Raw genomic sequence first — 26,634 nt, forward strand, 5'->3', positions numbered from 1 at the left:
TCCAATCTAGATTGGCCCAATAACGTGAATCAATCCAGGCCCAACAAAAGCCCATATCTCTCAATAACATTAACAAGACCCATCACCTGCGCTTTCTAGCGGTCCAAACCGACACCTTCGCCTTCCGCCATCTCTAACTCAATTCCAGCCACCACTTCGGCCAACCAGAGTTCAGCAGTCGCCTCAGAACCACAGCTGGCCGTCACCTCTCTGTTAGCATCTTCCCCACCAACTCAAACTTCTTATTTTCCTTATCTATTTATTTTATTTCTGTTTCTGATTTATGCTTAGGCACAGTTGTTTCAGAAATTATGTGAGTATACAGGAATTTGGATTTTTTTGCCAATTGAAACTCTAGCTAGAGAATAGGCTACGGAGACTTAACCACCGCCTTAGATTCCCCGCTCGGTTAATGGGAAAATCGGGTTTATGGGGCACTTTACACTAAAGATTACGTAAATGTACCCATTTTGTTATCTATTCCAAAAATGGGAAAAACGCCAACCACATTGGCGTTTCTATTAGTAAAAACGCCAACCTCATTGGCGTGTTTACGGGTAAAGACGCCAACGAAGTTGGCGTTTTATACTTGTGTCGTATTTTTGCCGTATTCTCTCCAATTGCAATTACGTTAAAAAACGCCAATGTAGTTGGCGTGTTTAACTAAAAAACGCCGATGAAGCTGGCGTGTTATCCTTGTAGAAACGCGGAACAGATTCGCGTTTTTACGAAAAGACGCCAACGCGAGTGGCGTATTTACTTAGTGAAAAACGCCAATCAGAATGGCGTGTTTACGCAGCATCATATACCAGGCGTGCCTCCCCCAAATCGCGAAAATCTCACAACACACACACCATTCGCGATTTCTCCAGCAGCTGCGCGCCTCCTCTCCGTGATTTCGGCTTACATTCATCAATCGGTGCTATTCTCCCCCAAATTCATCTATTTTATTCGGTTAGTATGCTTACCTTTTACATTATTAGAGTAATTGGTGGATAACTAGGGTTTGTAATGGGTTGTGAATTGAGTAGAAATATTATGCATTTTAGATTGGGTGAATAATATTGTTGTTGATTATTATGTTGGATTGTTTGGGTTTAAGTGAATTTGTGTATAAATTTGATTATAAACCTAAACCCTAGGGTTGTTATAACTAAAAAATTGGGCAAATTGTTTTGGTTTTTATGGGTTTTGGTTGATGTATGTTGATTAGTTTAGATTGTTAAATTTGTTTATATTGTTAGGTTTGTCAAATTGAAATTGGACAAATTGAAAATGTTAGGTTAGGCAAAATTGAAATTGGGTAAATTGAAATTGTTAGGTTGGGCGAATTGTTAATTGTCAACATTGAATGTGCAATGTTGTGTAAGTGAATTATTTGATGTTGGTGTTCAATTTTGTGATATTGGATTACATTGTATCTAATTATTGAAATGGTTTATGGTTGGTTATTGTTGAATTTGGATTATGAATTTGGATGAAATGTTATGGTTGGTTATTGTTGAATTTGGATTATGTAGGTAAATTATGGCATCATCTTCCACCTCTGGTCGTCGGCTTGCATGTGGTCCTGCGGATCCATCTGTGTTATATTTTCAGAGACAACACGTCTCTAACAACATATGGGCAGGAGTTTCATCCGAAGATGTACGCTGCCGACGATATGAAGGAATAATTTGGGATGTTCCCATCCATCAATATGTCTTGGCAATAGTGGACCAGATGGGGTTTGGGGGTATGTTAAGGTGTGGTAAACCAAAAGACATTGACCACCATCTTATCACAGCTTTGATTGAACGTTGGAGGCCAGAGACTCACACGTTTCACTTTCCAGTCGGTGAAGCGACTGTGACACTGGAAGACGTGGAGGTCTTATGGGGCCTGAAAGTTGATGGAGAGGCTCTGACAGCTTACATCCCCCCGACGGAAGCGGGATATTGGAAGGACCGGTGTTTGGATTTTCTAGGATTCATACCGGACGCATCCGAGTTGAAGGAAATGGCTTTTAAGCAGACGAGCTTATCTCGTCAATTGAGGATTGAGCTGTCTGGTGACCACGACCACTACATATATGCACAGCGGGCTCGTATCTATTGTCTGCTATTACTTGGTGGTCTGATGATCCCCAACGCCTCCGGAAATAAAATTCCGTTCTTCTACCTACAATTTTTCATGGATATAGAACTGTGTTCTACATATAGCTGGGGTGGGGCGACGCTTGCTTGCTTGTACCACAATTTGTGTGAAGCGGCCGTTGCTAAGAGGACGGATGTAGGGGGAGCCTTAACTCTATTACAACTTTGGGCTTGGGAGAGAATCCCAAATATTAGACCGAGGATGCTAGATCCCGTGCATACAGACTATCTACCATGTGCAAGCGCGTAAGTTGTTCATTATTTCATTTTTTAAACTTAATGTTCATCAATTTTCGTGTTCTTCGCTCATAATTTAAATTTTTTAGATGGAATGGTCCGGCGTCATATGTAAAAGCACCCGGACATTGTATTGAAAATTTCCGCGATCAGTTCTCCATGATGCATCCTAATCAGGTACTTCATATACTTATAAAATGTTTTTTGCTTTTTGTTTTGATGGTAATTATTTTGAAAAATTTGTGTCACATGTAGTTTATTTGGAGGCCTTATCTCCACCGGGAGTTGCCGGAAAGTTGTGATGCCGGCCGTGCTATATGGATGTCGGTAACAACGCTGATTTGTTGGAATCTGGCCGAGCCACACCTGCCACACCGAGTGGTGCGCCAATTCGGGATTACCCAACCGTATATCCCGGATCTCCCCCGGTTCCACGGTTCTGATTTTTTGAAACAGGATCGCCGTGGAAAATCTGGTCGGAATTGGGTTCAATGGCACGCCAATTATATACAGGAGTGGGACAACAGGCACTTTACGGTATGGAATGATCTGGTGGAGGACAGTATTGAGCCTGTTGCAACGGAAGAATATATGAATTGGTTTCGCCAGATCACTGTGGTGTATTTAACCAAACCCGGCGTGCATGCTCAAGAGGGATTCCACGAAACGGCATCTTCTCATAACTTTACGGTACATTATTTATACTTAACTAAACCCTGATTACTTATTTAAATTCATATTATGATATGTACTTAACTTTGAAAAATTATAGGTAGAGACGCTTCACAATATACGTCACTTTCTAAGTGCCCGAGCTACGACAGGACATTTTTGTCCGGATATGGTAACCATTTCGAGGATGGTTGAAGAAGGACTGCAGATATCCGGTGAGCCTCAGCTGATGGACTACCCTCCTTCGCAGCGCTCTGCAATGGACGTGGACGTACCCATAAGGCAAAAGGCAAAACGACGAACCAAACAGAAAACCGCCCGCGGAGAGTCGTCATCTCAGTTCGTACACAACTCCGATGACGATTTTGTGGAACCACCTCCACCGAGCTCTGCACTTCGAGGCCGTCATTCTATCAGCCATACCGGTGGTACCGGAGAAGATATTGGCGTCAGTGATGTCCCCGCTTCTCCACCGCGGTCGTCTGTGCAGGAGGATCTTGAGAACGCTGTTGTTGAAGATACTCCTCCCTCAAGGATCCCTAGATCTACTACATCCAATATTGGGAAGGGGATACGGCGTCTGTTTATGCGGAAACGGCGTGACGAATGAACTAATTTAAACTCTTGATATTAGTGTAATTTGATATTGATGTTTTTTTATTTGCTTTGAACTCATTGATTTTAAGTCTTAATGATTAAGCCTTTTGATGTCTGAATTATTAATTCTTAGTTGAAATGAAAACAGGTAAATTTCCAGATATAGAAAGAAATTTTGGTAAAGTAAGTTAGAATAAATTTTGTTAAACGTAAGTCTCTGTGGAAAACGCCAATGGTATTGGCGTTTATAAGTTAGACGAAATTTTGCTCGTTTTTTCCACGAAGTTTCTGAACAAAAACGCCATTCCCGTTGGCGTTTTTGTTAACACGCCAATGTGACTGGCGTGTTATATAAAAACGCCAACGTCATTGGCGTTTTTAAGTTAGCGTAAATTTTCCTTGTTTTTTCCACGACGAAAGCGGACATTCTGAATAAAGCCGCCAGTCCCGTTGGCGTTTTTAAGCTGAAACACGCCAGTCACATTTGCGTGTTTAAGCTAAAAACGCCACTCCCGTCGGCGTTTTTTAATAAAAAACGCTACCCCTACTAGCGTTTTTAGCTGATCAGTTCATCATTTCTCAATATATAAGTACGTACAAATATTACCCAGCGTTTTTAGCTGATCAGTTCATCATTTCTCAATATATAAGTACATACAAATATTACCCAATACATTAGTCCAAATATTGCTAAATACAGAAATCCAATATTACACACTGCATACGTTCAATTGTCTCGCCTTTTCCGCGTAAAAAAGCTACGGATCCCCTTCCCGATTCTGGCGGTTGAGAGTCTAGACGGAGGAGTCTCTCGCACAACGACATTCTCTAAATCAACCCCGAAATATTCGTCTCGCACAAAAGACCGAGGTGGAGAATGTGGGACATCACTGAGACCGATGTCTTCGCCTGTACCACCAGTGTGGCTGACAGAATGACGACCTCGAACTGCAGATCTTGGTGGAGGTGGAGGCATAAAATCGTGATCGACATCATGAGTGTGACTGACAGAATGACGACCTCGAACTGCATATCTTGGTGGAGGTGGAGGCATAAAATCGTCAGCGGCATCATCTACCAACTGAGTATCCATCCTTGAAAGAGCATTCGGGCAGTTGCGCCTGTCGTGACCTGGTTGACGGCAATGTTTACATCGGCGTCGGGCTCGTGGCTGGTCAGCTTCACGGACATCCATCTGATTAGGAATCCCAGTAGTACGGTATCGACCGCGACTTTTAGGCATTAACTGAGCTCTTGAACATTGCAAAGTCCATTCAGGCACGACCCAATAATCTTGGTGTCTGGGTGGATTGAACACCGTAGAATATTGCTGTACCCAAACACTTGTGCGGTATACGGGATTAACAAGCGACAGCATGTTGTCGTTTCTAAAACGCGCAACTGCCGCTGCATGTGAACATGGAAGTCTCCACATCTGCCACTTTTGACATTTGCAGTGCGAGTCCAAGTACTTTACCTTCCACTTATTAGCGCCCTTTCCACCAATTCGACGCTTTGTTCGAACCACATAATGCCCTGCAATTGTGTTGGGTGCTCTCACATTATGCAATTGACCTTTTGCATCATTTTTGCACACCTTTTCATGCGCCCACGGGGTAAGTGGTGTGGCACACTGTGTTGATGCAATTGACCGGTCATTGAACCATTCTATTGTCCTCCAGAATATCATATCAATGCAAGCTTTACTTGGAAGTTGTCTTGCGCCTCTCAACACATTGTTGTAAGATTCCACCATATTAGTGGTCACCTCGCCCCATCTTTTGTGTTTGTCATACGCCAGATTCCATTTTTCTAACTCCACGGCATCAAGGTACTGCAAAGCCTCGGTGTTGACGTTTCGAAGTAAACGACGTCTTATCTTAAACTTGCGCTTCTTGGTAGCAATACCAATTTTCCAAACAAGTCTTTTGACCATGATACCTTTGTGATTCTGCAAAACATTCTTTCTAACATGTACCAAGCAAAATCTGTGATGACCCACATTGGGTTCTTCTTTCCATATGGGAGAATTCATCGCATCTATGATTCCCACATGCCTATCAGATATGACACATATTTCATTCTTTGCTACATGAAGTCTAATGCGTTCCATAAACCAATTCCAACTTTCTTTGGTTTCCTCATCAACAATGGCATATGCAACAGGCAAACATTTCTTATTAGCATCAAATCCAACAGCAATAAGAATTTTACCTCGACATCGTCCACGTAGATGAGTTCCATCAACCGTTAAAACTGGTTTGCATAGTTGAAAAGCCTCCACAGCTGGTCCAAAAGCCCAGAATACGTACTTGAATACCTTGTTTATACCTGTGCTTAATATGTCATCGTGCAACCATTCCACAATTGTGCCAGGATTTTGTCTTTGCATTTCATTCAAATAAGCTGGTAACACTTTGAACGACCACTCCCATCCACCGTATACAAGCTCAATCGCTGTCCTCCGAGCATACCATGCTTTCTTGTAACTAACTTTGACATGAAATCTGTTTTCAATATCCGCCACAATTGCTTTTACCTTGTAGCAAGGATCGTTTTCTATTTGATGGCGAACACTCAACGCTATCATACCAGAAGAAAGATTAGCGTGGCCATTATAGTTACGATCCCCCATGCAAGTATGAGCAGTGCTAAACACTCTAATTTGCCAGTGTTCATCATGCTTCCTCAGTGTTGCTCGGCACTCCCACAAACATGGCGGTAAGGACTTATCTTTCGGATTTCCCTGTGGCCACTTACAAACTGCATGCCATCTCTTTCCTTTACTTTCAACAACTGTATATTGTCGGATTTTTTCCAAATGCCAATGAGTCACAGCTGCCTTCAATTCCAACTTCGTTCTAAATTTAGTATGCAAACCGACATTGGTAGGATCCTTTTCACTCCAATAATGCACACTGGGATCATCACGCTCAAAGTTTTTGGGATCAAAACTATCATATGGACCTGGTAAGGTGCGAAAGTAGTTGATTCCAGGCTGTGGGAACTGTGGAACTACTCTTCCTCCAACTGCCCTTCCACCAACTGATGTTTCTCCAACTGCTGTTTCTCCAAGTGGAATGGATGGTCTTGAAGCAACAAATTGTTCATCATCCGACGGATCACCATCTGAGTCTGTACTAACCGTGTCGGAATCTTCAGAATTATAAGGTGATTGTGGATCAAGAAAGTCGGCTTTATCAGGACCTATTATGTCCTCCACCACATCACAATTGTCACGATCCCCTAAATGCACGCCTCCAGCTTCAAAATCTTGTGTTGCAGCTAAATATGGTTCTTCGGCTCTCGTAGACGTACCAACATCAAAATCTTGTGTTGCAGCAAAATATGGTTCTTGGGCTCTCGTTGACGTACCAGCATCATAACTTATGACATGATGACTATGATGTTGAGTAATTGCCGAATACTCAACATATAATTCAATTACACCTCCAATAACCATACTCTCACTAAACATTAGTTGCATGCATACTTCTTCTAGTTGAACACCTATAAACGTGACTCCGGATCCAAAGCATATAGTACGTTTCCATATTATTTGAATATTGTTTTCATATATGCTTATCCCCATCCTTTCACAAATTTTTTCCACAAGGTCATCGTACGAAATTGTTTCATCCAACATAATGAATCCTTTAGCAAAAGGAGGATCATACGAAATAACTGCTCCGGGAATTATCTTTCCACCCCAATATAAATTGACACACCACGTCATACTATCTGCAATAATGTAAAACACAAATAAATATGTATTATTTTTACATTCATCATTATGTAGAGTCAGCCAAAAAATTGACAAAATAATTCTATTAAATACACTACAATATGTATTATCATAACAATCCATAAAATATACTATAACATATAATAGCATAACAATTGGTCAAAATATTTCCATTAAAATATATACTATCATAATAATCCATCAAAATATTAGTGTACCCATAATAATTGGTCAAACTATTACATTAATTACACTACAATATATATTATCACAACAATCAATCAAATATTGGAAGACTAATGTTTAGAAGAATGAGTCTAAAATTTGATAGACTAACCGATTAGAAGGACTAATGGTTGAAAGAATTAGCCAAATTCAAAATATCCACGCTTAAATCCACCACCGGGTCGACCCGAGCGAAAGGTTTTTATGCGTTTGGGAAGGGTTTTCGCGTTTTGGGGAGGGAAAGTGTTTAGGGTCGCGATGTTGGGGGAGATCTGATAAGGATATGGTTCAACAGAAACACGCCGCTCAAATTGGCGTTTTTAAGAATAACACGCCAACCTCAGTGGCGTTTTTATTAGTAAATACGCCTACTGCATTGGCGTTTTATTAATTAAACACGCCAACTACATTGGCGTTTTAGCTTAAAACACGCCAATGAAGTTGGCGTTTTTTACCGCCGCTGTATTTGGCGAAAATACACCTCCAATACGACGCGAAGATAAACGCCAATGAGGTTGGCGTTTTTACTAATAGAAACGCCAATGTGGTTGGCGTTTTTCCCATTTTTGGAATAGATAACAAAATGGGTACATTTACGTAATCTTTAGTGTAAAGTGCCCCATAAACCCGATTTTCCCCTCGGTTAATCCGTTCAATATTAATTACTGTATTACGCTTACGCATTTGTTAATTGTCCAGTAAACCCTTTATTTAAATTTTTTTTCTAGAAACCCATTATTAATACCGAACTCAAGAGTAGATATTTTCTGCTGTGTATATATACATATATATACAATAATACACACACGCAACTGATAAAAGGGGCAATTCAGTAATTGAAGTTGGAGCTGGAGATAACAACAAATGGCTGACCACTCCGACGATTTAGACCAACTTCTTGACAGTAAGAGGAATTAAGCCCTTTTCTTTCTACTTGTTTTCTTTGATTTTCTATTTGTTTGGATGAATATGGAGAGGGGCAGAACAGTAGCCAATTGATTCTGTATATGTTTATAAAACTATTTTCAGGCGCTCTGGATGATTTTCAGAGCCTTAATCTCGCATCTTCTGCTCAAAGGTACATCTTTGTCTTTCCCTTACCTAAATTATGTTTTTTTTGGCGATAAGATTGTAGAGAATCAAGTGGATTGTGGTTTAAGTTTTGGTTCTGGGCTGGGATTGATTAAGGATTTTACTGTATAGTTATTTATTATACTTCTGGATTATTTAATCTAGACATGTGTACTAATGATATTTGTTGTTGGATTATAGAGGTGTGGTTGATAATGGTGATAAGAATAGAGAGAACAAGCAAGAGCATTGTACATTGGCTGGTGGGAATGTTCAAGGGTTGGGGATGGGGTTGCCCGATTTGAAGAGCAAGAAAAAGGGTAAACAAAAGGTACCACCACCGAAGCAAGAATCACACGTTACAGAGGCACTTGATCAGCTGAGGGAGCAAACTAGGGAGGCGGTGAAAGGGTTGGAATCGGTGTCTGGGCCTCGACCACCGATAGCTGGAGATGGCTTTGGTGGAGAGCCAATGATAGAAGATTGGGTCAAGCAGTTTGAGGAGCTTGCAGGCACACAGGTTAGTGTGGCTTGTTAAATTTGATGCAGTTTATGGTTTTTAGCTGATGGTCTTTGCTGTTTGTAAGTGGAGTTATAAATTTTGGTTCTGTTTAGTGAGAATTCTCAAGGAAGTTGAGTTTGGCTGCTGATAGTTTCTTGAGAAAGAAAGAGCAGTTTGTCCTTCTCTGCAGTTCCCTTGCAACTAAGAACATTTTTATCATTAAAATCGGATAAGTATATGCTTACGTACATGATTTGAAGTCCTAGTTGCATGCTGTGTGACATGGTCTTTTGTCCGTAAGGTCAATGGATGGAATTGACCAAGGTGTTTAGTTGTGTAACTCTTACCTCTAAGATGCATAAGCAAATTCATGAGTCTTGAAGCCAATTAAATGGATAATTTTAGCCTTGTGTACTTGTTATCCTTGTTGTGTTGCGAAAGATTATGTAGGAGTAGGAAGGATCTTGTGATGTTCCTTCTCCCATCAATTAATGAATTTTATCATTGACTTATTTGAACATTATGGATTAAACCCCAGCCAACTAAAGAGTTTAGTTTGGATGGCAATTCTTGTTATTCTGTCATGTGTCATGCTATTACAATAATGATACGAACACGATAAAGACCATGTTCTTGTCGACACTACAATATAAAATATACAGTACTCCATCCGTCCCAACTAAGTTGAGTCGTATTCCTTTTTGGGATGTCCCAACTAAGTTGAGCCATTTCCTTTTTTGACAAAAAATAAAACATCCAATCACTCTTATTTTATTCCATCACCTACTTTTTTGTTTTTAATTATCTTCTTATTAATGTTTTACTTAATGTAGAACTGGTGATAAACATGACTTTTGGACTTGTGGTTCCAGGATATGGAGTCAATTGTAGAAACCATGATGCAACAGCTCCTGTCCAAGGAAATCCTTTATGAACCTATGAAAGAAATTGGTGAACGCTATCCAACATGGTTGGAAGAGAATAAAGCTAAACTCACAGATGAAGAGTACACTCGATATTCTAATCAACACCAGTTTATAAAAGATCTGAATCAGGTGTATGAAGCCGAGCCTGAAAACTTCAACAAGATTGTTGAGCTTATGCAGAAAATGCAAGAGTGTGGTCAACCACCGAATGATATTGTGCAAGAGCTTGCCCCAGACTTTGATCTATCAAATCTCGGACAATTGTAAGTATATACTAGTATAAATTTTCCTGTTTATTTTTAGCCTTAGAGGAATGCATTAGTTTGGTGTAGCATATCAAGAACATACATTTTCGCAGACCAGCTATATTAATCATTTAACTTGAATCAGAGAAATTGCATTTCCACACCAATCATGCAGTAGTTTGAGGAGTATTCTAGCTCTAGTTTTGTGAAAAAATGTTGAACTGAAGGCACAAATATTTGGTATACACAAAAGCTTAATACAGTGTTGGAGATCCAAGAATATGTGTTCCTCAATGAACTTCTACTGCAAATAGGTCTTCACAGCTGTGATCAATCCTTAAAGAGATAAAGAGCTTATTATTAGTCCAATTCCTTCCGTTGATTTAGCTAGCGGATAGCAGCATGATTGCAGATGAATCTATTTCCTAATTCCCTAGACATGATACTAAGTTAAGCTTTGCTTCATGTGAGTTGCCTGGCTTTTGGCTCGTTTCATTTGCTTCACCTGCAGTATCATATGTTTCTTGATTTTGGTTAGGCGAATAGCTGATTGAGTTGTTGTTTTTGGTGCTGCAGGTCTCCCGAAATGTTTGAGTCTCAACAGAATTGTAGTATTATGTGAGCGAAGATACTGGCCCTGGGTCCTGATAATTTGCAAGTTATAAAATATGTGGGCCTCACTTGTTAACTATCTTTGTTTTAAATCCTGTTCTTTTGCATTAGGTTAATAATCTACACCATTCCTAAGGTTTTTCAAGCAGTTTGTAACGGTTTTGTTTGTATATGCTGCTCATTGCACAATTTGCTCTCAATTGTCTCATTAAGAAAAAGTTTTATAATTGATTTGACTGGTTGAATTAAAGGGTGTGGAAAGTTATTCAAAATTTGGTCAACAGTACTGATAGAAAAGGTTTATTGCGAACTGAGTTACTTAAAACTTTCAAATCAAAAAACCACATTGGTGTTCATAAGGGCATCATTAACTCCGGTCCGATTTTAGGCCCAAGTTTCCTCTATGTCATCATTCCTCTACAGTTGCGGCTCAGGCCCCAACTGCTCTAACCCTGCTGGCCACAACCCAGGCCGCAATTAATAATTGACGCTATTAAACATATTTGACTCGTAAATGCAATACGTTGAACAATAAAAATCGGGAAATTGCATTGTTCAGTAGAAATTAACATTACAAATCCTAGAGAAAGCAAATTAAAAATACAAGTCATAGAAACCCGAGCCACAACTACTACTTCTTCATTTGGGCGCGAAGGTAGGCGATCATCTCACGGTGCAACTCGAGATCGAACTCCGACATCATCGAGGTATCCCTTGATGTCAACTCCGTCAGCTGGCTCATCCGCCATGTAATACTCATCTCCGACAAAGAGTCGGACATCTTATCCAGAGACGGATTGATCGGCGGTGGCACCATAGCGGAGTTGCTCGCAGTTGCCTTCCCCTTTGCTTTCCTCTTTGCCGCCTTTGTTCCCATCGGGCGGCTCTGAATGCTAGGAGAGGAGCCGAAGACGTCGCTGTCCGTCACGTTGAGGTCGATCGCCGGGCCTCCTTCGCTCGAAGAGTAGTTTCCGGAGGCGGAAACTTTGGTTCTCTTCGCCGCCCCAGTTGCCGTCAGTTCGGCACTGCTGGTGTACTTCGGGCTCTTCTCGACGAGCTTCCAAACGTCGAAGTACTTGAAGGCCTTCTTCCCTTCAGCGAAGAACGCCTCCTTCGCCTTCTCGACGAGGTCTGCCTCGCTGTGCCCTCTCGGCCACATCTGGATTACGTTGGCCCACTTTCCATTCCACTTGCTCATATCCGCCTGGACCTGACCCCAATGCTTGCGCAGCTTCACGTAGCTACGCTCGATCGACCCTTTAGGACGCCCAACGTTATACTTCTCAGCAATCCGCTCCCAGAAAACCTTATCGGACTGCTGGTTGCCGATGATAGGATCCTCGGCGACGTCGACGTAGTTCCTCGCAAGCCACATTGTCTCTTGCGGACTGTACTTCTTCGGCCCATCCTCCTCGCCGACAATGCCCTTCCCCCGCCCTTGAGCAGGCTCCATCTCACTGATCTCGAACTCTTCGGTGTTGACCGGCGATGTTACGTCGACGTTGCTACCGACTCACGGACTAGGCGCCGGCTGCGATAGTGGCGATGCCGGTATGTACCAATTGTTCGAGTTGACGAACTCGTCCATCTGACGTTCATCGTTGTTGAACCAATCCATTGACGCCGAAACAAAGGGTATAATAGAGGATTGAAATGGATAATGCACGTAAGAATGATCCACAATAGTCTCGTATTTATAGACACAAAATTGAGAAAAAAATTAATTTTTGGGGACTTGCGGCCCGGCCCGAAGAGCATGTAACGCTGGGCCGGGACTCGCGGGATGCGGCCCGTGCCTGATTAACGCCGGCCATGCCGGGCTGCGGGACCGTCACCGAGCCGCAAATGTGGCCCCAGGACCGGCCTGGGCCGTGACTCTCCTCCATCCAACGCGTGGGACGGGCAGGGACTCGCGTTTTGCGGCCCGGCCTCCCCCGCTAACGATGCTCTAAAGCTTCTTCCCTCTTCCAAGAGTGTATAGTTTTTACCATTTATTAAAACACAAAATTTACCATACATGACCCACTTAAAATTTACTAGACAAGGGAGTATTATTTTGTCCAATAATGTAAAAGATTTCGATTTTAGACCAAGTCTAATGTGGCAACATTAGAGCATCCGCAGCGGTGCTTACGTCCGTGCCAGCGACGCAGCACACGTGTCAGCGAGCAGCACACGTGTCAATGCCTGATTGGCCAATGGCAATGTCGTTGGAATTTTCATTTTTTTTAAAAAAATCAAATTTTAATTTAAAAAATCTGATTAAAAATTAAAAAAAATATATTTTCCCACTTTCCAAAAAATTATATCCGTTTTCTCCCCACTTTTAATCTATTTTTCAATTTTTCCCCCAAAATTCACATTTTCATCTATAAATACCATCACTTCCACACAAAAAATTTCACACCACATTACACAATTCTCATCTAAATTCTCTAATTTCCATTCTTACAATTCTCAATCTTTCTTTCACTCTTACAACAAAAAAATGTCCGGCTCTGACGATCACTCCTCCGACTCCTGCGGTTGGAACCACGAATGGTTCAGCTCGCAACCATTTCCTAGCCCATTGGCGCAGTTGGTCATGGGGGCGGATATGGCGCCATCCTGGAGGTCTTGAGTTCGACTCCTGGATGGCGCGACTTTGGGATTAATTTCCCTGTGGGCCTATTCAAGGTTGTTTCCTTGGGGCTTGGCAAGCTATTGAGCCTGGACGCGTCTGAGGGTGGCGGGTTGTCAACGGGGCTGAACTCGTCGGAGAGAGGCTAGTCTACGAGCCGGACATTGGCTAGTTCACGGGCCGAACCCGTCGGAGGGAAGCTAAGTATTCGAGCCACGAGGGGCTGTGTTGGGCTAGTTCGCTTGCCGAATGTATCTCGAACTCCTATGTATGATAGAAAAAAAACCATTTCCTAGTCCGAAAATGGAATTTTCAGCCCCTCCTCAAATCCAAAGTTCGCAAGCTCCGGGTAGCTATAGGCCTTACCCGGTGGACGACAAAGATGCCCCCGATGGGCAATACGGGTGGGCACCCGAACCACCCGTACCTAGAGCGGGAGGGAGCGGCCTCTCTCAAACTCCTCATCTTTCTACTCGTGGTGTCCGCACCCCGTACACTCCGGGGGGGATGGATCAATTATTCAAAGCGTTTTTGTCTATCTCCAAAGATCCGGAGATTGGCACGAACCAATCCGGGGACCATTTTTGGTGGCGCATCTATCGCCTGTACAATCAAAACCGGCCGGCTGGAACAATCGAGCGCAACGAGAGTATGGTGCGCAATGCCATATACAGAGCCAACGAAGAAATCCAAACGTTTCAGGGGTATTACCTCCAGGAAGAGCGGTCGGTGGGGAGCGGCAGAAGCGAGGTCGACATCATCAGTGCCGCGTTGGCGACCTACCAATCCCAACACTACAAACCGTTCAAGTACCTCAATGTTTGGCAGAAGGTGCGTGTGCATCCGAAGTATAGGGGAGGCGTATCATCCTCCTCTAGCTCCTCCAGCAAACGGTCGAGGTCGGTATCCTTATCCGACGCCGGCTCCGATGAGGTGTCCACCCAGCTCGCCGGAGCTAACTTGGGTATCCCCGACGCCTGCCCGAGAAGTTCCCAACGTCGGCCGCAAGGAAGGAAGAAGTCGCCGGCCAACCGCCGTCGCGCCGCGACTCCATCCACCCCCGATCCCGCTCCCGCTCCCTTTGTGCCTCCTCAACCCCCCACCAACTCGTTGTGGGGGGTTTTGGCCCAACTCAATTTGGATGATAAGTCAACTATCTCCCCGAGCAACTTCGATCGCATGTGGCAATGATACGGGGTCTCCAAAGAACATTGGGGGTAGAGCCGGATGAATAGTCTTCCACGGGGGTATTTTTAGCCTTTAATTATGTAATTTTTATTTTTTAGGAGTTTAATTATGTAATTTTTATTTTTAGGAGTTTAATTATGTAATTTTTAATTATTAGGATTTTAATTATGTAATTTTTAATTTTTAGGATTTTAATTATGTAATTTTTATTTTTTTTATAATTTGTAATAGTATTCCAGGTAATTTTAATGCATTTTAATATTGTGGAAATGTTTTTATTTAAATTGAATAATAGAATGGTGGGACACTTGAGCTTGTCCTTGCGAAAGAGCACGGATGTGGGTGTTGTGCTCTTGCCTAAGGATAGAGAGTAAAAGTGGGTCCGGGCCCACATCCGTGCTCTTGCCAGCGGCACAGTTGTGGGCCCGGCCCCACTTTTTCTGTCTGCTCTCTGGCAAGAGCACAACACCCACAGCTGTGCTCTTCAATTAAACAAAAACATTTCCATAATGCTAAAATTCATTAAAAAACCACAATAAATATTACAAATTACAAATAAAATAAAAAGAAATAATTAAAATCCTAAAAATTAAAAATTATACAATTAAAATACTAAAAAATAAAAATTACATAATTAAATTTCTAAAAATTAAAAATTACATAATTATTAGCTAATATTACCCTAGGAAGACTACTCATCCGGCGGCACTAACCCCAATTGTTTTTGGAGACCCAATATCATGGTCTCGTGCGTTTGAAGTTGCGTGGGGGTCATAGTTGACCTATCGGTCATATTGAGTTGGTGTAAGAGCATCCAAAGCGAGTTGTTCGGGGGTGGAGGTGGCACATAGGGAGCGGGTTCGGGAGCGGGGGCAGATGGAGTCGTGGAGCGACGGCGGTCGGGCCGCCGCCTTCTTCCTTCCTTGCGGTCGGCGTCGGGAACCGCTTGGTTCGGCGTTGGGGCTACCCAAGTTAGCTCCGGTGAGTTGGCTAGCCACTTCTTCGGAGCCGGCGTCGGATAGGGATACCGACCTTGACCGTTTGGAGGAGCCGCTAGAGGAGGATGTTACGCCTCCCATATACTTCGGGTGGAACCGCGTTTCCTGCCAAACGTTGAGGTACTTGAACGACTTGCCGTTCATGGATTGGTAGGTGCTCAGCGCGGCAGTGATGATGTCGACCTCGCTCCGGTCGCTCCCGGCATTCCGCGTCTCCTGGAGGAAATAGCCATTGAACTTGCCAATTTCTCCGTTGGCTCGGCCGATGCAGTTGCGCACCATACTCTCGTTGCGCTCGATCGTTCCCGGCGGCAGGTTTGCATTGTATCGGCGAGAGACGCGCCACCAAAAGTGATCGCCGGATTGGTTCGTGCCAACCGCCGCATCTTCGGAGATTTCGAAGTACGCCTTGAACAATTTATCCATCTCCGCCGGAGTGTACGGTGTCCGGACACCGCTACGAGTAGGAGCCGACGGAGTTTGGGAGGGGGCGGTCGGCCTAGGCTCCGGTGTCCACCCGTATCGCCCTTGGGATGCACCTTGGTCGTCGATAGGGTATGGCCGGTAGCCACCCGGAACGGCCGAATCTTGGGTTTGAGGAGGGGCCGAATATTCCGTTTCCAGACTAGGAAACGGTTGTCCACCAAACCATTCGGGGTTCCAACCGTGAGAGGGAGGGTGGTCATCGCCTTGGCCGGACATTGTTATGTTGTAGGGTATGAGAAAATGAAGATGAAAATGGATATGGGAGAATGAAGATGAGAATGGATATTGGAGAGTGAAGATGAGAATTGTGTAGTTTGATGTGAATTTTTGAGTGTGAAAGTGGGGGTATTTATAGATGAAAGTGTATATTTTTGGGGGAAAAAAAAATAAAAAAATAAAAAGGTGTAAAAAACGGTAATAAACGGATATATTTTTTTTGGAAAGTGAATTTTTTTTTAATTTTTATCGGTTTTATAATTAAAAACCGATTTTAAATAAAAAAAAAACATTTAAAGGCAACGGCTATGCCGTTGCCCAATTGCTCAACGCCACGTGTCCTGCTCGCTGGCACGGTGCTGCTCGATGCATCGAGCAGCGCCGGCGAGACACCACCGTGCCAGCGGCGCAGACGGACGCCGGCTCTTCCGCGACCGTTGTGGATGCTCTAATGAGCAAGACACCAACTACAACACTCCCATAATGTACACCAGTAATGAGCTGTATTCCTACCGGGTTAACCGACCCGACAAACAACTCAAACAGATGAGAAATGTGTAATGATTATATGCTGCTAAAAAGTGAAAAGTCCAAAAAATTTATACACAACTCATGCATTGTATACCCACATCCACATGCCAAACTTGTCTTAACCATGCAAAAAAGAACAAGAGAATCCAGCAGCAAAATTGACCAACTAACGAGTCAATACACAGAAACAATAACATAACTCCAAACATTGTAGTTTCCACTTGCTAATTGTATCAACAATAAAAAACTCCCCACCTCGGTATTCCCCTCCAATTTCAAAATATGCTCATTGTCCAAATCCTACCTTTTCGCTAATCGACAATAAAAAAAAAGCTTTTCCCTATTGGATTTGGTTTCGATTGGTAGGCTAGGACGGGGATGGGGTGAAGCCCAGGTCCAAGATATGGCTAGCACTAACTCCGTTATTGTTATAATACCTACATAGCACCTTGCACTTAACGACGTTATCGTACACATAGAAACCGGGAGTGACCATGATCCGAACCATGGCGGGGACGAGCTTCCTAGCCTTGTCCCCGCCCATATCCTCCATGTACACCGGGTCAAACCCGACCCCCTTATCGACCCGGAAAATGGGCAGCCCCGGGTGTAACGAGTTAGCCAGAAGGTGCACGAGCCACACGGCCTTGGAGGCCACGAAAAAGGCCTGCAAGAGGGGTTCAGGCCAGGCCCGATTCCAGCCCAAGAGAGCCACAATGTCGCTCATCTTCCGGTCGCAGAACTTGCTGAAATCCTCACTGAAATGCCTGGTCCCTTTGTTGAGGACCTCCTCCCACGTGAGCTCCTGCAGCCGGCTGAACATGGCAAAGTTGGATTCGCAGCGGTCGATGGGGTTCAGAATCGGGCTCGGCCCGCTCTTGTGGAATCCGGCCGACTCGAAATCCTCGAAGAATGCTCTGTTCAGCAAGGCCTCCAGGTACAACACCAGCGCCCGAGGGTTCCTCGACATGGAAATCTTGATGTCGTAAGGCTGCAGAAGCATAGCGATCCGGTCGTATACTTTCGGGCCCATCTGTCGGAGCTGAAGGCCCAGGGCCCGGCCCAAGAAACGGACCGAAGTCCGCGTCTCCGAAACCGACACCAAGAAATGCTCGATCACTTTTGAGGGATCCCCCATTTTGATTTGCTTGTAATTCATCGATTTATGCTGCTGGTTGTTATTGAAATTGCAGGTTTCGAGCTCGGATTTCAAGCTGTGGCAGTAGATTTCGAGCTTGTTGAGCTTCTTCTCGAGGTCGGCCATGGAGTACTTGAGCTTGGAAGCTTCTAGAACGGCCTCGTCGCGGCGCCGGGTCGCCTGGGTGAGCTTATTGGAGAGCTCCGCCACCGCGATCTTCCAGTGCTCCTCCCGCTCAGACGACTTAGGGCTCCGCTTGAGCGCGAGAGAGGCTAAAACAGATTTGAAAATGCCGTTGGGGCTAGCCATCGAAAGCTTGCCCTCCAACGGAACAACCGACAACCTCTCCCTATTGCTAGGCCTGCACTTGTTGCACGACACGCCGCTCGCCTCGTCACTCTCCTGCCTCGCCGTTTTGCTGCTGCTGCTTCGGCGGCTCCTCTCGGAATTCAGCGGCGTCGGGAAGTGCGTGTAATCGCTGTCTCGTTTCTCCATGTAGTCGCTGGCGGGAGTTGCTCTGTAACTCATCCTCGCCTGTGAGAATTCCTCTTCCTCGTTGCCCTCTTCAATCTGTCAAAATCAACAAATTCATAACATCGAATGCCCTAATTTAGATTAGAGATAGATAGATGGAGACTAACCGGAGTGAAGTGGGGAGGGTGATTCGGGGAGAGCGAGGCTTTGGAGGAAGAAGAAGATGAAGTCGCCATGGATTTCATCTATCCACAGATTCTTCTTTTCTCAACAATTGTCATGTAAGACAAATCCCACCTAAATCAGCAATTAGTTTACACAACAACGATTCATGCATGGCCTATTTGTCTCTCAAATCTCAATCACTCCACAATCCTTCTGGAGTATTTTTTTTGATTCTTGGGTGAAGAATTTTAGATTTTGTTGAGAAATTGAGATTGAAGAAGATTAGTGAGAATTTAATGATTTATGTTTGTATGTATCTACCCCAAACGCAACAACAGCAGGATCAGTAAATGCAGCTGGGTCATTAATGCCACGCGCCCAAACACCTTTGATGCCTCCACCTTTATTGGTGCGTCACTTACACTCGCCTCCGCTGTAAAAGTGATTGACCTTTTTTGACTGCCTTCTTTATCAAAATGATGCTTTCAATTTTCCCGGCTATTTTTGGATATTCAACAGTTAATTTTAATAAATTATTGTTACTCCATAATCAAGCGAGCCCATCGACTGCATTGCTCATCTCGCGTCGTGTAAAGCCCGAGTCCACCTTTCTAAATGCTTTAAGTGGGTTCAGAAAGAAAGTGATAGGTGATAGGTGATAGGTGAAAATTTAAAAACAAAAGTAATAGTACTCCATGTTGAGTTAAGTAAAAACATCTATTTTCATCTCATAAAAATAAAAATGCGTGCAATTTTCATTTTCGGTCATTCTACAAAATAGCTTGTGCATTTCATTCTTGGAAAGTTATCAATTAAAATGTAGGTCCAACAATCAATTAACACTATTTTATCTACCATTCTTTTTATTTCTTTTACTTTATCATGTTGTTGCCCCTTCCTTTATCTTATTTTATCAATTTTATTTCAATTATCGTATTCATTTCTAATATTTTTAAGGGATGAAAGTGATAATTAACAGTGAGAGCAATTTGTGGTCTGTGGAGGTAGGTAGGTCCAGTGGAGTTACATCTCCATCTACGGGGAATGGATCCATGTTGTGCTCCCACCACAGCATAAAATATTAATTAAATTTTACTTAGAGCAAAATTTAATTAATATTTTAATATTTTATTTTATTAATAAAAAATTATGCTGAGAGAGCACAACACTCCCTGTGTTGCAGTGGGAGCATTGTGCTGTGGTGGGAGCATAGCGGGGGAGCCATCTCCTCCATCTACGGGGCATTAAATGCATACTCATGTTACCCGTTTTGCAAGGAATATCAATTTTGGATTTCATTTCTTCAAGTTTCTAGCTTTACCTAAAGTACAATATATACATTTTTTCCTAATTCCGTGAAATCTTTAATTTTCTTTGTCACCATCTTCCTTCTCTAAATGCGTTGTGCAAAAATGTAGTATCATAAGAGTAGTAAGTATATCATACAATTGAATATCTATTGCAAAGAATTAATCAACCGTTAAAACACATAAACTGATTAATTGTCATAACCATATAGGAGTATTTGTTCATCAAAACATAAATATGAGTACTTAGATTTATCCGTATATTAATTACAGAAAAAACACAAATTGTAAACACATTTTTTTCTCATGAAAAAAATAATTTGATTTACCGACTAATAGTATTTGGTATAAATTCAAGTGCCATGGACACGTTTCTCAGTCAGTCCATAACAACGACGTACTATAAATTATAATGATATGAAAACAAGGAAAACTATGTGAGCTGCATTCAATGGAATGAAATGCATTGAATATACTTGTCTAAGTTAGATGCAAAATTTTAATTTTATAGTATGTGTAAATTTTTTGGGGCGGAGCATTTAATGGACAATATTAATAGTATGTGTAAATACTTTTTCATAGTATGAGATAGCATTAGCGCCCATCCCAGCGGAATTCCGACGGCGTGCCAGAATTCCGCGGCGGACGTCCTCCATTGTGCATGGTATGCACGGATACAGAATTCCGCCAAGGACACCGCAGTTCCGCGGCGTTACGCGGAATTCCATCGCGACGGGCTTGCGGACGTCCGCCATTGCGTTGACTCCCACATATGATATTATTGAAGAAGTATGGCAGCGGATGGGTCGTCGTTGATGTAGTTTTTAATTATTGAAATGTTTTTTTTTAAATTTGGTGAAATGTACTTTTTTTTTATTTAATGGAATTTTTCCCCCCTATTTGTGTCGAAATTTTAATTCCGGAAATTGTTTAATTTGTGAATTTGTGGTTTTTTAAATTGTGGGAAGTCCTTGGGGATGTCCGTCACTGTGCAGTGGGAAGTCCTTATGACGTGACAGTGCAGTGGGAAGTCCGTATGACGTGGCAGGAGGTGCTTTTGGGAATTCCGCGCCACTGCTGATGCTTAGAGCATCCACAGTGGTGCGGAATTCCCAAAAACACCTCATGCCATGTCATACGGACTTCCCACTGCACAGTGGCGGAATTCCCTCCGGAATTCAAAAAAATACAAAAATTTACAAATTAGACAATTTTCGGAAGTAAACAATTTACAAAATTAAAATTTCGACGCGAATACGGAGAAAATGCAACCACTTTATTTTTAAAAAACATACTTCATTAAAAAAAGTACATAATTACTAAAAAAAGTACATAAAAATAAAAACCGGCTTCTCACTCATCGGATTCCTCGTCGCCAGTCCTCTCGCGGACGAGATGTATATATAGGAACCGAAAAAAAAATATTTAATGTAAAAATGGGAATTCTGCGCGGAACTCCGCGAGCGTCAATGCAATGGCGGACGTCCGAACGGAATTCCGCGGAACGCTGCGGAACTGCGAATTCCTTCGTGGAATTCCGTATCCGTGCCTGGGATGCGCAATGGCGGACGTCCGCCACGGAATTCCCACACGCCGGTCGAAATTCCGCGTGGACGTCCGCCATTGCGGATGCTCTTAGTGTGACATCATGTATTTTAATGTTGGGCCGAAGGTCAAAGTTGCAGCACCGGGCGGCCTACTCATCTGCTAGTCCACACTTCTTTGTCTCATATCCATTTTCTTTTTCATCATTTATTATTATTATTATTATTATTATTATTATTATTATTATTATTATTATTATAGTAGTAGCAGCAGCTACATAAATTATGAAACGTGTAAAGACAATAATTATTATTATCGTATAATTCTCCATAGTGTAGAACAGTAAAATATAGATGTATGCGGAAAAGTAAATAGACATAGTAGAGAAGAGTAGTAGGTATAGATGTTGGTGTAGGTGTTGGTGTATTTTATTACTCAACATAGGTCACATATATATAGTAGAAGAAACTAAGATAGGCTATGTCATATCACCGATGTGGGACAGAGTACTAATATTCTTAACACTCCCCCTCAAGCGGGTACATCTATATTGTTTAGCTTGGTACAAAGTTCTAAAAAATGTTTGTCCTCAAACATCGGCATCAATAGTAGTAGCCGAAACTATATGGCAGTAGTAGTTGCAGCTATTGCATAAGTTGTAGCAGCAGAAGTAGCAGATGCAGAGCAGTAGTAGCAACTGTAGCAGAGTAGCCGATACATGGTAGTTAGTATCAGCTGTAGAAGAGTAGCAGTTGTATGACAGTTGTTGCAACTATGGCAGTTGTAGCAGAGTAGCAACCGCAGAAGTAGTAGATGCAGGATAGTAGTGACAGTTGTAGCAGAGTAGCAACTGTAGCAGGAGGACAACTGTAGGAGTACAATAATAACTGCTGACAAGAGAGCATGTAGATAAAAAGCAAGTAAGAGCGCATACAGATAATAGCGCAGAGCAACGGATCAGGAGTAGAACATCAGACAAATAAGCAGTAGGCAAATAATAGCGCAAAGTGCAGCAACGTCAGAAACGCTAGTTTGGTAGTTGAACAGAACACTCATAATTTCGGGTAAAGTAGATCATAGTAGAAACGGAAGAGGAGCGGCAGAAACCCTAATTTTTTTAGAGACAGATTCGAATCCGCTCTGATACCATGTAGAACAGTAAAATATAGATGTATGCGGAAAAGTAAATAGACATAGTAGAGAAGAGTAGTAGGTATAGATGTTGGTGTAGGTGTTGGTGTAGGTTATTACTCAACATAGGCCACATATATTTATAGTAGAAGAAACTAAGTTAGGCTATGTCATATCACCGATATGAGATCGAGTACTAATATTCTTTAACAAGTAGAAACGATATCGCTGTATCACATGCTTGGAGCTGTTATTTTGTTTATATATCTTCAAGTTAGATAAAAGTCATTCAATTGTTACTTAGAAAGGAAAAAAATTAAAGTTTTTTGGGTTGATATGACTAGCTAGCATGTTATGTTTCATCCTTTAACATAACTTTTTCTAGTACAGCTATGGTTGTCTTTATATGGTCCCAACAGGTACTTGAAATTCCAATTATTTCTTAAGTCTATGTTCTAACCTATATTATACAAGTGAGAAAAAACTAACATACATTTCCCATAAATTCAAACAAATATTCTTCATCTTGAATGTTCACTGACATTAGGAGCATATCCCTTAAGCATCATTATCTTCAAGCAAGAATTCTCAATATTACCATATTATGTGAATGTCTGTTAATCTTTGGCCATGAAAACATGCACAAGAATATATTTTCCTAGTATTATATTTTGAAAAATCATATAAGCTCTTTCTCGTACAAAATATGTGTGCATTCCAAAAATTCTCATTATATTGATAAATTTTATATTAAGTATGTAAAGAAAAAAAATTAACGCATTATCCCATAAAATTATAATTAAGACTTTAAATACTCTAATTAAAACTATGAATACATTAAATACTATCTAATTTAATTTTCATAATCTAAGATATCTTTCTAAAATAACATTAAGGTATATAAGTCAAAATACAAATTATATTTATGAAAAAAAAAATAAAGGTAGTATGGCATTTAAACATTATGTCTCAAAAATCAAAATCACTATCACTATCCTACTACACATGGCCTATAAAAATATCATTGAACAATAAATTTAGAGAAATATTAGTAAGTAGTACTCCACTATACAACAAATAATGGGCTGTATAAAGCCTAGCGTGATATTCTTTTTGGGCCTACCAGAAACTTCTATCATTTATATACTTCGATTCTCCTCAAAATCAATCAAACCTCAAATCTGCAGAATCGAAGTTCGTCAATCTCTTTTACACTCTCAAATTAGGTATATACCTTGTCTTATTTCCCAAACTAATGGTTGGACTATGTTTGTACGTGTGCGATTGATAATTTGTGTCAGTTAATGATTTCATATTGGTGCAGGGTTGGTAAATTTCCCTTATCTTTAATTTTCTTTCAAATTTCTGGGTGATTTAATGCTTTGATGATTATAGGTGTAATCAACTAAATTTCAGCTGTTGTATAGATATTTATGCGTGGTTTTCTAGTCGATCGCTTCCCAGGGATTTATTGGTTGCTCCTTTAGAACTGGTTTCGTACTCTTTTTCCCTTAGTATTTATGAAAATATAACATTCTGTGGTAGTAGCCCTATCTGAGTATCTGTTGGAGTAAATTGGAAACTGAAGGTGTCTTGTACTTGTTCTCGTTGAAAAGTTATCTGGACAGGATTATTGCTTATCATAATTTCGAAAAGGTTTACCTGTCATTCCTAATTGTTGTAATTTCATTTGCTTTTTTCAGGGACTGGCTTGTAGAAATGCAGGGAGGTAGAGACCCTTTTGGTGGTTTTGGTGGATTTGGACGTCAAAGGAGTATGATTTCTGAGTTTTTTGGGGGAAGGGATCCATTTGATGATCCCTTTTTCAGGAGCCCGTTTGGGGGAATGTTTGAGTCGAGCCCTTTTGGCTCTAATGGAGGTCCATTTATGAATCTCCATAATGGAGGTCCATTTATGAATCTCCATACTTCTGGATTCCTCCAACACCAGCCACCCAGCCTACCCCGTCAGCCTAACCTGACAAAGGGACCAGCGATGTCGAGGGGACCGGTGATTGAGGAGCTGAATTCCGACGATGAAGAGGATGAGAAGGAGAGTGGAGATATGAAGAAAGAGAATCCTAGAAAACATGGAAGATCAAGCAAGGAGCCCATTGTGAAGGACCCTGATGACGAAGCTACTGGTGAGTGGTGAGCTTTGTAATGCAACTTCCGAGGTGTATAATATTTTTTTTCCCTGTGGTGATTAGACTGGTTGGTCCTAATATCTCCTATTTTCTCCTCGACTTCTTGTAGAGAAAAAGAGCAAGCATCTTGCTCACTGGAATGATATGAACCAGATGCAACATGGAAGGATGCAGCCTGGAGTGAATAGCTTCACTTTTCAAAGCTCCAGTGTTTCTTATGGCGGTGCTAATGGTGCATTCTACACCACATCTAGTACTAGGAGAACAGGGAGTGATGGAGTAAGCTTTAACTTTACACTGAACCCATCTTCCTTCTTAATGTTCATTGGACTAGTGTTGTTCTCATTTAAATGAATTTGGACCTTTTGAATCTAGTTGACCTATGAGGAATTCAAAGAAGCCGATTCATCAACTCGTCAAGCAACTCATAGAGTCGGAAGGGCCATCCACGACAAGGTATCAATGCTATTTATTCCTGTTCTGTTACTCCTGTAGATTTTTTTGGACATATCCTAATTTGGCATCTCTCTTTGAATTTGGATCATACTCCAGGGTCATTCTGTCACCCGGAAACTGAAATCAGATGGACATGTGGATACAATGCAGACTCTGCACAATATTAATCAAGGCACTACACGAGCATTATATAACATGGATACTTATTCCTTTCTGTTTCCCCCCTTTGTCTAATCAAATGTGTTTATGTCTTCTTGCTCAGATGAACTACCTCGTTTTGAGGAAGCATGGAAAGGAAATGCCAAAATGCATCTCCCTGGATGGAGTAAGGAATCTGCTAGTCGAGATGCTATGCGTATGTTATTTGCTTTTACTCTTTGTCTAGTCCTGTTTGCCTGATAATTGACTATGTATCAACCAATTATAATGAAATATATAGTACTACTATGTTATTAGAGAGGTGATCTTGACATAATAAAAAGATAAAGCATGGCGAGTGTATCTTTTGCATGTAATGCCATTATGCCATGACAACTGATTTTTATGGTGTGGTTAGCTAAATTTATATATGAAGTAACTATGTGTCATTTCCAACTCTGCCTTCCCTCATTTGTGTTGTTTCTTAAGCCATGGACTCTGTTTTATCTCTAGAGTATGTTCTTGGCTTCTTGGTCCTGTGGCTGAGATCTATTGAGTTATGACATGTTTTCAGGGTCTGCAAGAATCGGTGATAGAGGGGGCTGGGCACTTCCTAGCATTGGGAGTTTGAACAATGCAGGAAGCACGAAAACAGCTGCAGGAGGACTCCCACAGCATTCAGGAAGAGCAAAACCTGATGTTGGTAACGGATCCGGCTCCTCATCACGTGTTAGAACACACAGAGCTGGCAGTGGTCATCAAAACAACAAGCACTACTAATTTCAGCGGTCCAGTTTCTCACACAGATGGGGCGATGGAGGTTTCTGGGTCTTGAGAGTTGAGCTACGTTAGTGATTTATGTGTACTAGAAGTATTGTATATGAGATGTTATAAGTTGAATTTAGCATATCTGTAATGGCAGAATTTGATGGCACGTAGCTGTAATGGGTTAATTCTCTTTGTGAATTATGCATGTGTATGAATGGATGGAGCTGTTCGGACTTCTTTTGATGGGCACTGCAACCTCTGTTTTAAGATTATGATTGAATTAATATTAAATAAATTTATAAGTCTTACAAGTCATAGATTGCTAAATGCAATTAGTCGGACACTAATTAATTGTTTTAT

At 41.8% G+C, this 26,634-nt stretch overlaps 4 protein-coding genes across 6 annotated transcripts; 3 read left to right on the top strand and 1 right to left on the bottom strand.

Annotated features, from left to right (window-relative positions):
* Window positions 1–76: 76 nt before the first annotated feature.
* Window positions 77–11,217, top strand: LOC121800158 (peroxisome biogenesis protein 19-1-like). Of its 2 annotated transcripts, XM_042199748.1 has the most exons (6): window positions 77–212; window positions 8,445–8,515; window positions 8,641–8,689; window positions 8,884–9,202; window positions 10,057–10,373; window positions 10,932–11,217. In XM_042199748.1, the coding sequence occupies exons 2-6, from the start codon at window positions 8,476–8,478 to the stop codon at window positions 10,975–10,977; spliced, it is 771 nt and encodes a 256-aa protein (XP_042055682.1). In that variant the 5' UTR covers window positions 77–212; window positions 8,445–8,475; the 3' UTR covers window positions 10,978–11,217. The 2 variants fall into 2 exon arrangements, with proteins under 2 accessions (XP_042055682.1, XP_042055681.1); XM_042199747.1 differs by lacking the exon at window positions 77–212 and having other exon boundaries at window positions 8,292–8,515.
* LOC121801153 (protein MAIN-LIKE 1-like) lies at window positions 2,499–3,807 on the top strand. The gene is made up of 4 exons (XM_042200603.1): window positions 2,499–2,549; window positions 2,628–3,062; window positions 3,145–3,333; window positions 3,790–3,807. Exons 1-4 carry the CDS (start codon window positions 2,532–2,534, stop codon window positions 3,805–3,807), a joined length of 660 nt encoding a protein of 219 aa, XP_042056537.1. The 5' UTR covers window positions 2,499–2,531.
* Window positions 11,218–17,144: 5,927 nt separating the features above from the next.
* On the bottom strand, window positions 17,145–19,080 carry LOC121801594 (IRK-interacting protein-like). Its single transcript, XM_042201118.1, has 2 exons — window positions 18,786–19,080; window positions 17,145–18,714 (listed from the first exon to the last, which is right to left on the bottom strand). The coding sequence occupies exons 1-2, from the start codon at window positions 18,861–18,863 to the stop codon at window positions 17,374–17,376; spliced, it is 1,419 nt and encodes a 472-aa protein (XP_042057052.1). The 5' UTR covers window positions 18,864–19,080; the 3' UTR covers window positions 17,145–17,373.
* Window positions 19,081–23,833: 4,753 nt separating this feature from the next.
* Window positions 23,834–26,511, top strand: LOC121801333. Of its 2 annotated transcripts, none has more exons than XM_042200805.1 (7): window positions 23,834–23,992; window positions 24,470–24,909; window positions 25,022–25,191; window positions 25,288–25,368; window positions 25,465–25,540; window positions 25,631–25,723; window positions 26,081–26,511. In XM_042200805.1, the coding sequence occupies exons 1-7, from the start codon at window positions 23,847–23,849 to the stop codon at window positions 26,284–26,286; spliced, it is 1,212 nt and encodes a 403-aa protein (XP_042056739.1). In that variant the 5' UTR covers window positions 23,834–23,846; the 3' UTR covers window positions 26,287–26,511. The 2 variants fall into 2 exon arrangements, with proteins under 2 accessions (XP_042056739.1, XP_042056740.1); XM_042200806.1 differs by having other exon boundaries at window positions 23,976–24,091.
* Window positions 26,512–26,634: the final 123 nt, after the last annotated feature.

Source organism: Salvia splendens, chromosome 4, assembly GCF_004379255.2.
Source record: "Salvia splendens isolate huo1 chromosome 4, SspV2, whole genome shotgun sequence".
NCBI lineage: Eukaryota > Viridiplantae > Streptophyta > Magnoliopsida > Lamiales > Lamiaceae > Salvia > Salvia splendens.

What these genes read in the sequence shown, in the direction of transcription:
- LOC121801333 (XM_042200805.1), top strand. Translation starts at nt 23,847, where the DNA reads ATGGGCTGTATAAAGCCTAGCGTGATATTCTTTTTGGGCCTACCAGAA. An exon ending in GGAGAACAGGGAGTGATGGA is followed by an intron (nt 25,192 to 25,287) that starts GTAAGCTTTAAC and finishes TTTTGAATCTAG; the next exon opens with TTGACCTATGAGGAATTCAA. An exon ending in GAAGGGCCATCCACGACAAG is followed by an intron (nt 25,369 to 25,464) that starts GTATCAATGCTA and finishes ATCATACTCCAG; the next exon opens with GGTCATTCTGTCACCCGGAA.
- LOC121801153 (XM_042200603.1), top strand. An exon ending in CATCTTCTCATAACTTTACG is followed by an intron (nt 3,063 to 3,144) that starts GTACATTATTTA and finishes GAAAAATTATAG; the next exon opens with GTAGAGACGCTTCACAATAT.
- LOC121801594 (XM_042201118.1), bottom strand. Translation starts at nt 18,863, where the DNA reads ATGAAATCCATGGCGACTTCATCTTCTTCTTCCTCCAAAGCCTCGCTC. An exon ending in ACCCTCCCCACTTCACTCCG is followed by an intron (nt 18,715 to 18,785) that starts GTTAGTCTCCAT and finishes TGATTTTGACAG; the next exon opens with ATTGAAGAGGGCAACGAGGA.
- LOC121800158 (XM_042199748.1), top strand. Translation starts at nt 8,476, where the DNA reads ATGGCTGACCACTCCGACGATTTAGACCAACTTCTTGACA. An exon ending in TTTAGACCAACTTCTTGACA is followed by an intron (nt 8,516 to 8,640) that starts GTAAGAGGAATT and finishes AACTATTTTCAG; the next exon opens with GCGCTCTGGATGATTTTCAG. An exon ending in AGGAGCTTGCAGGCACACAG is followed by an intron (nt 9,203 to 10,056) that starts GTTAGTGTGGCT and finishes TTGTGGTTCCAG; the next exon opens with GATATGGAGTCAATTGTAGA.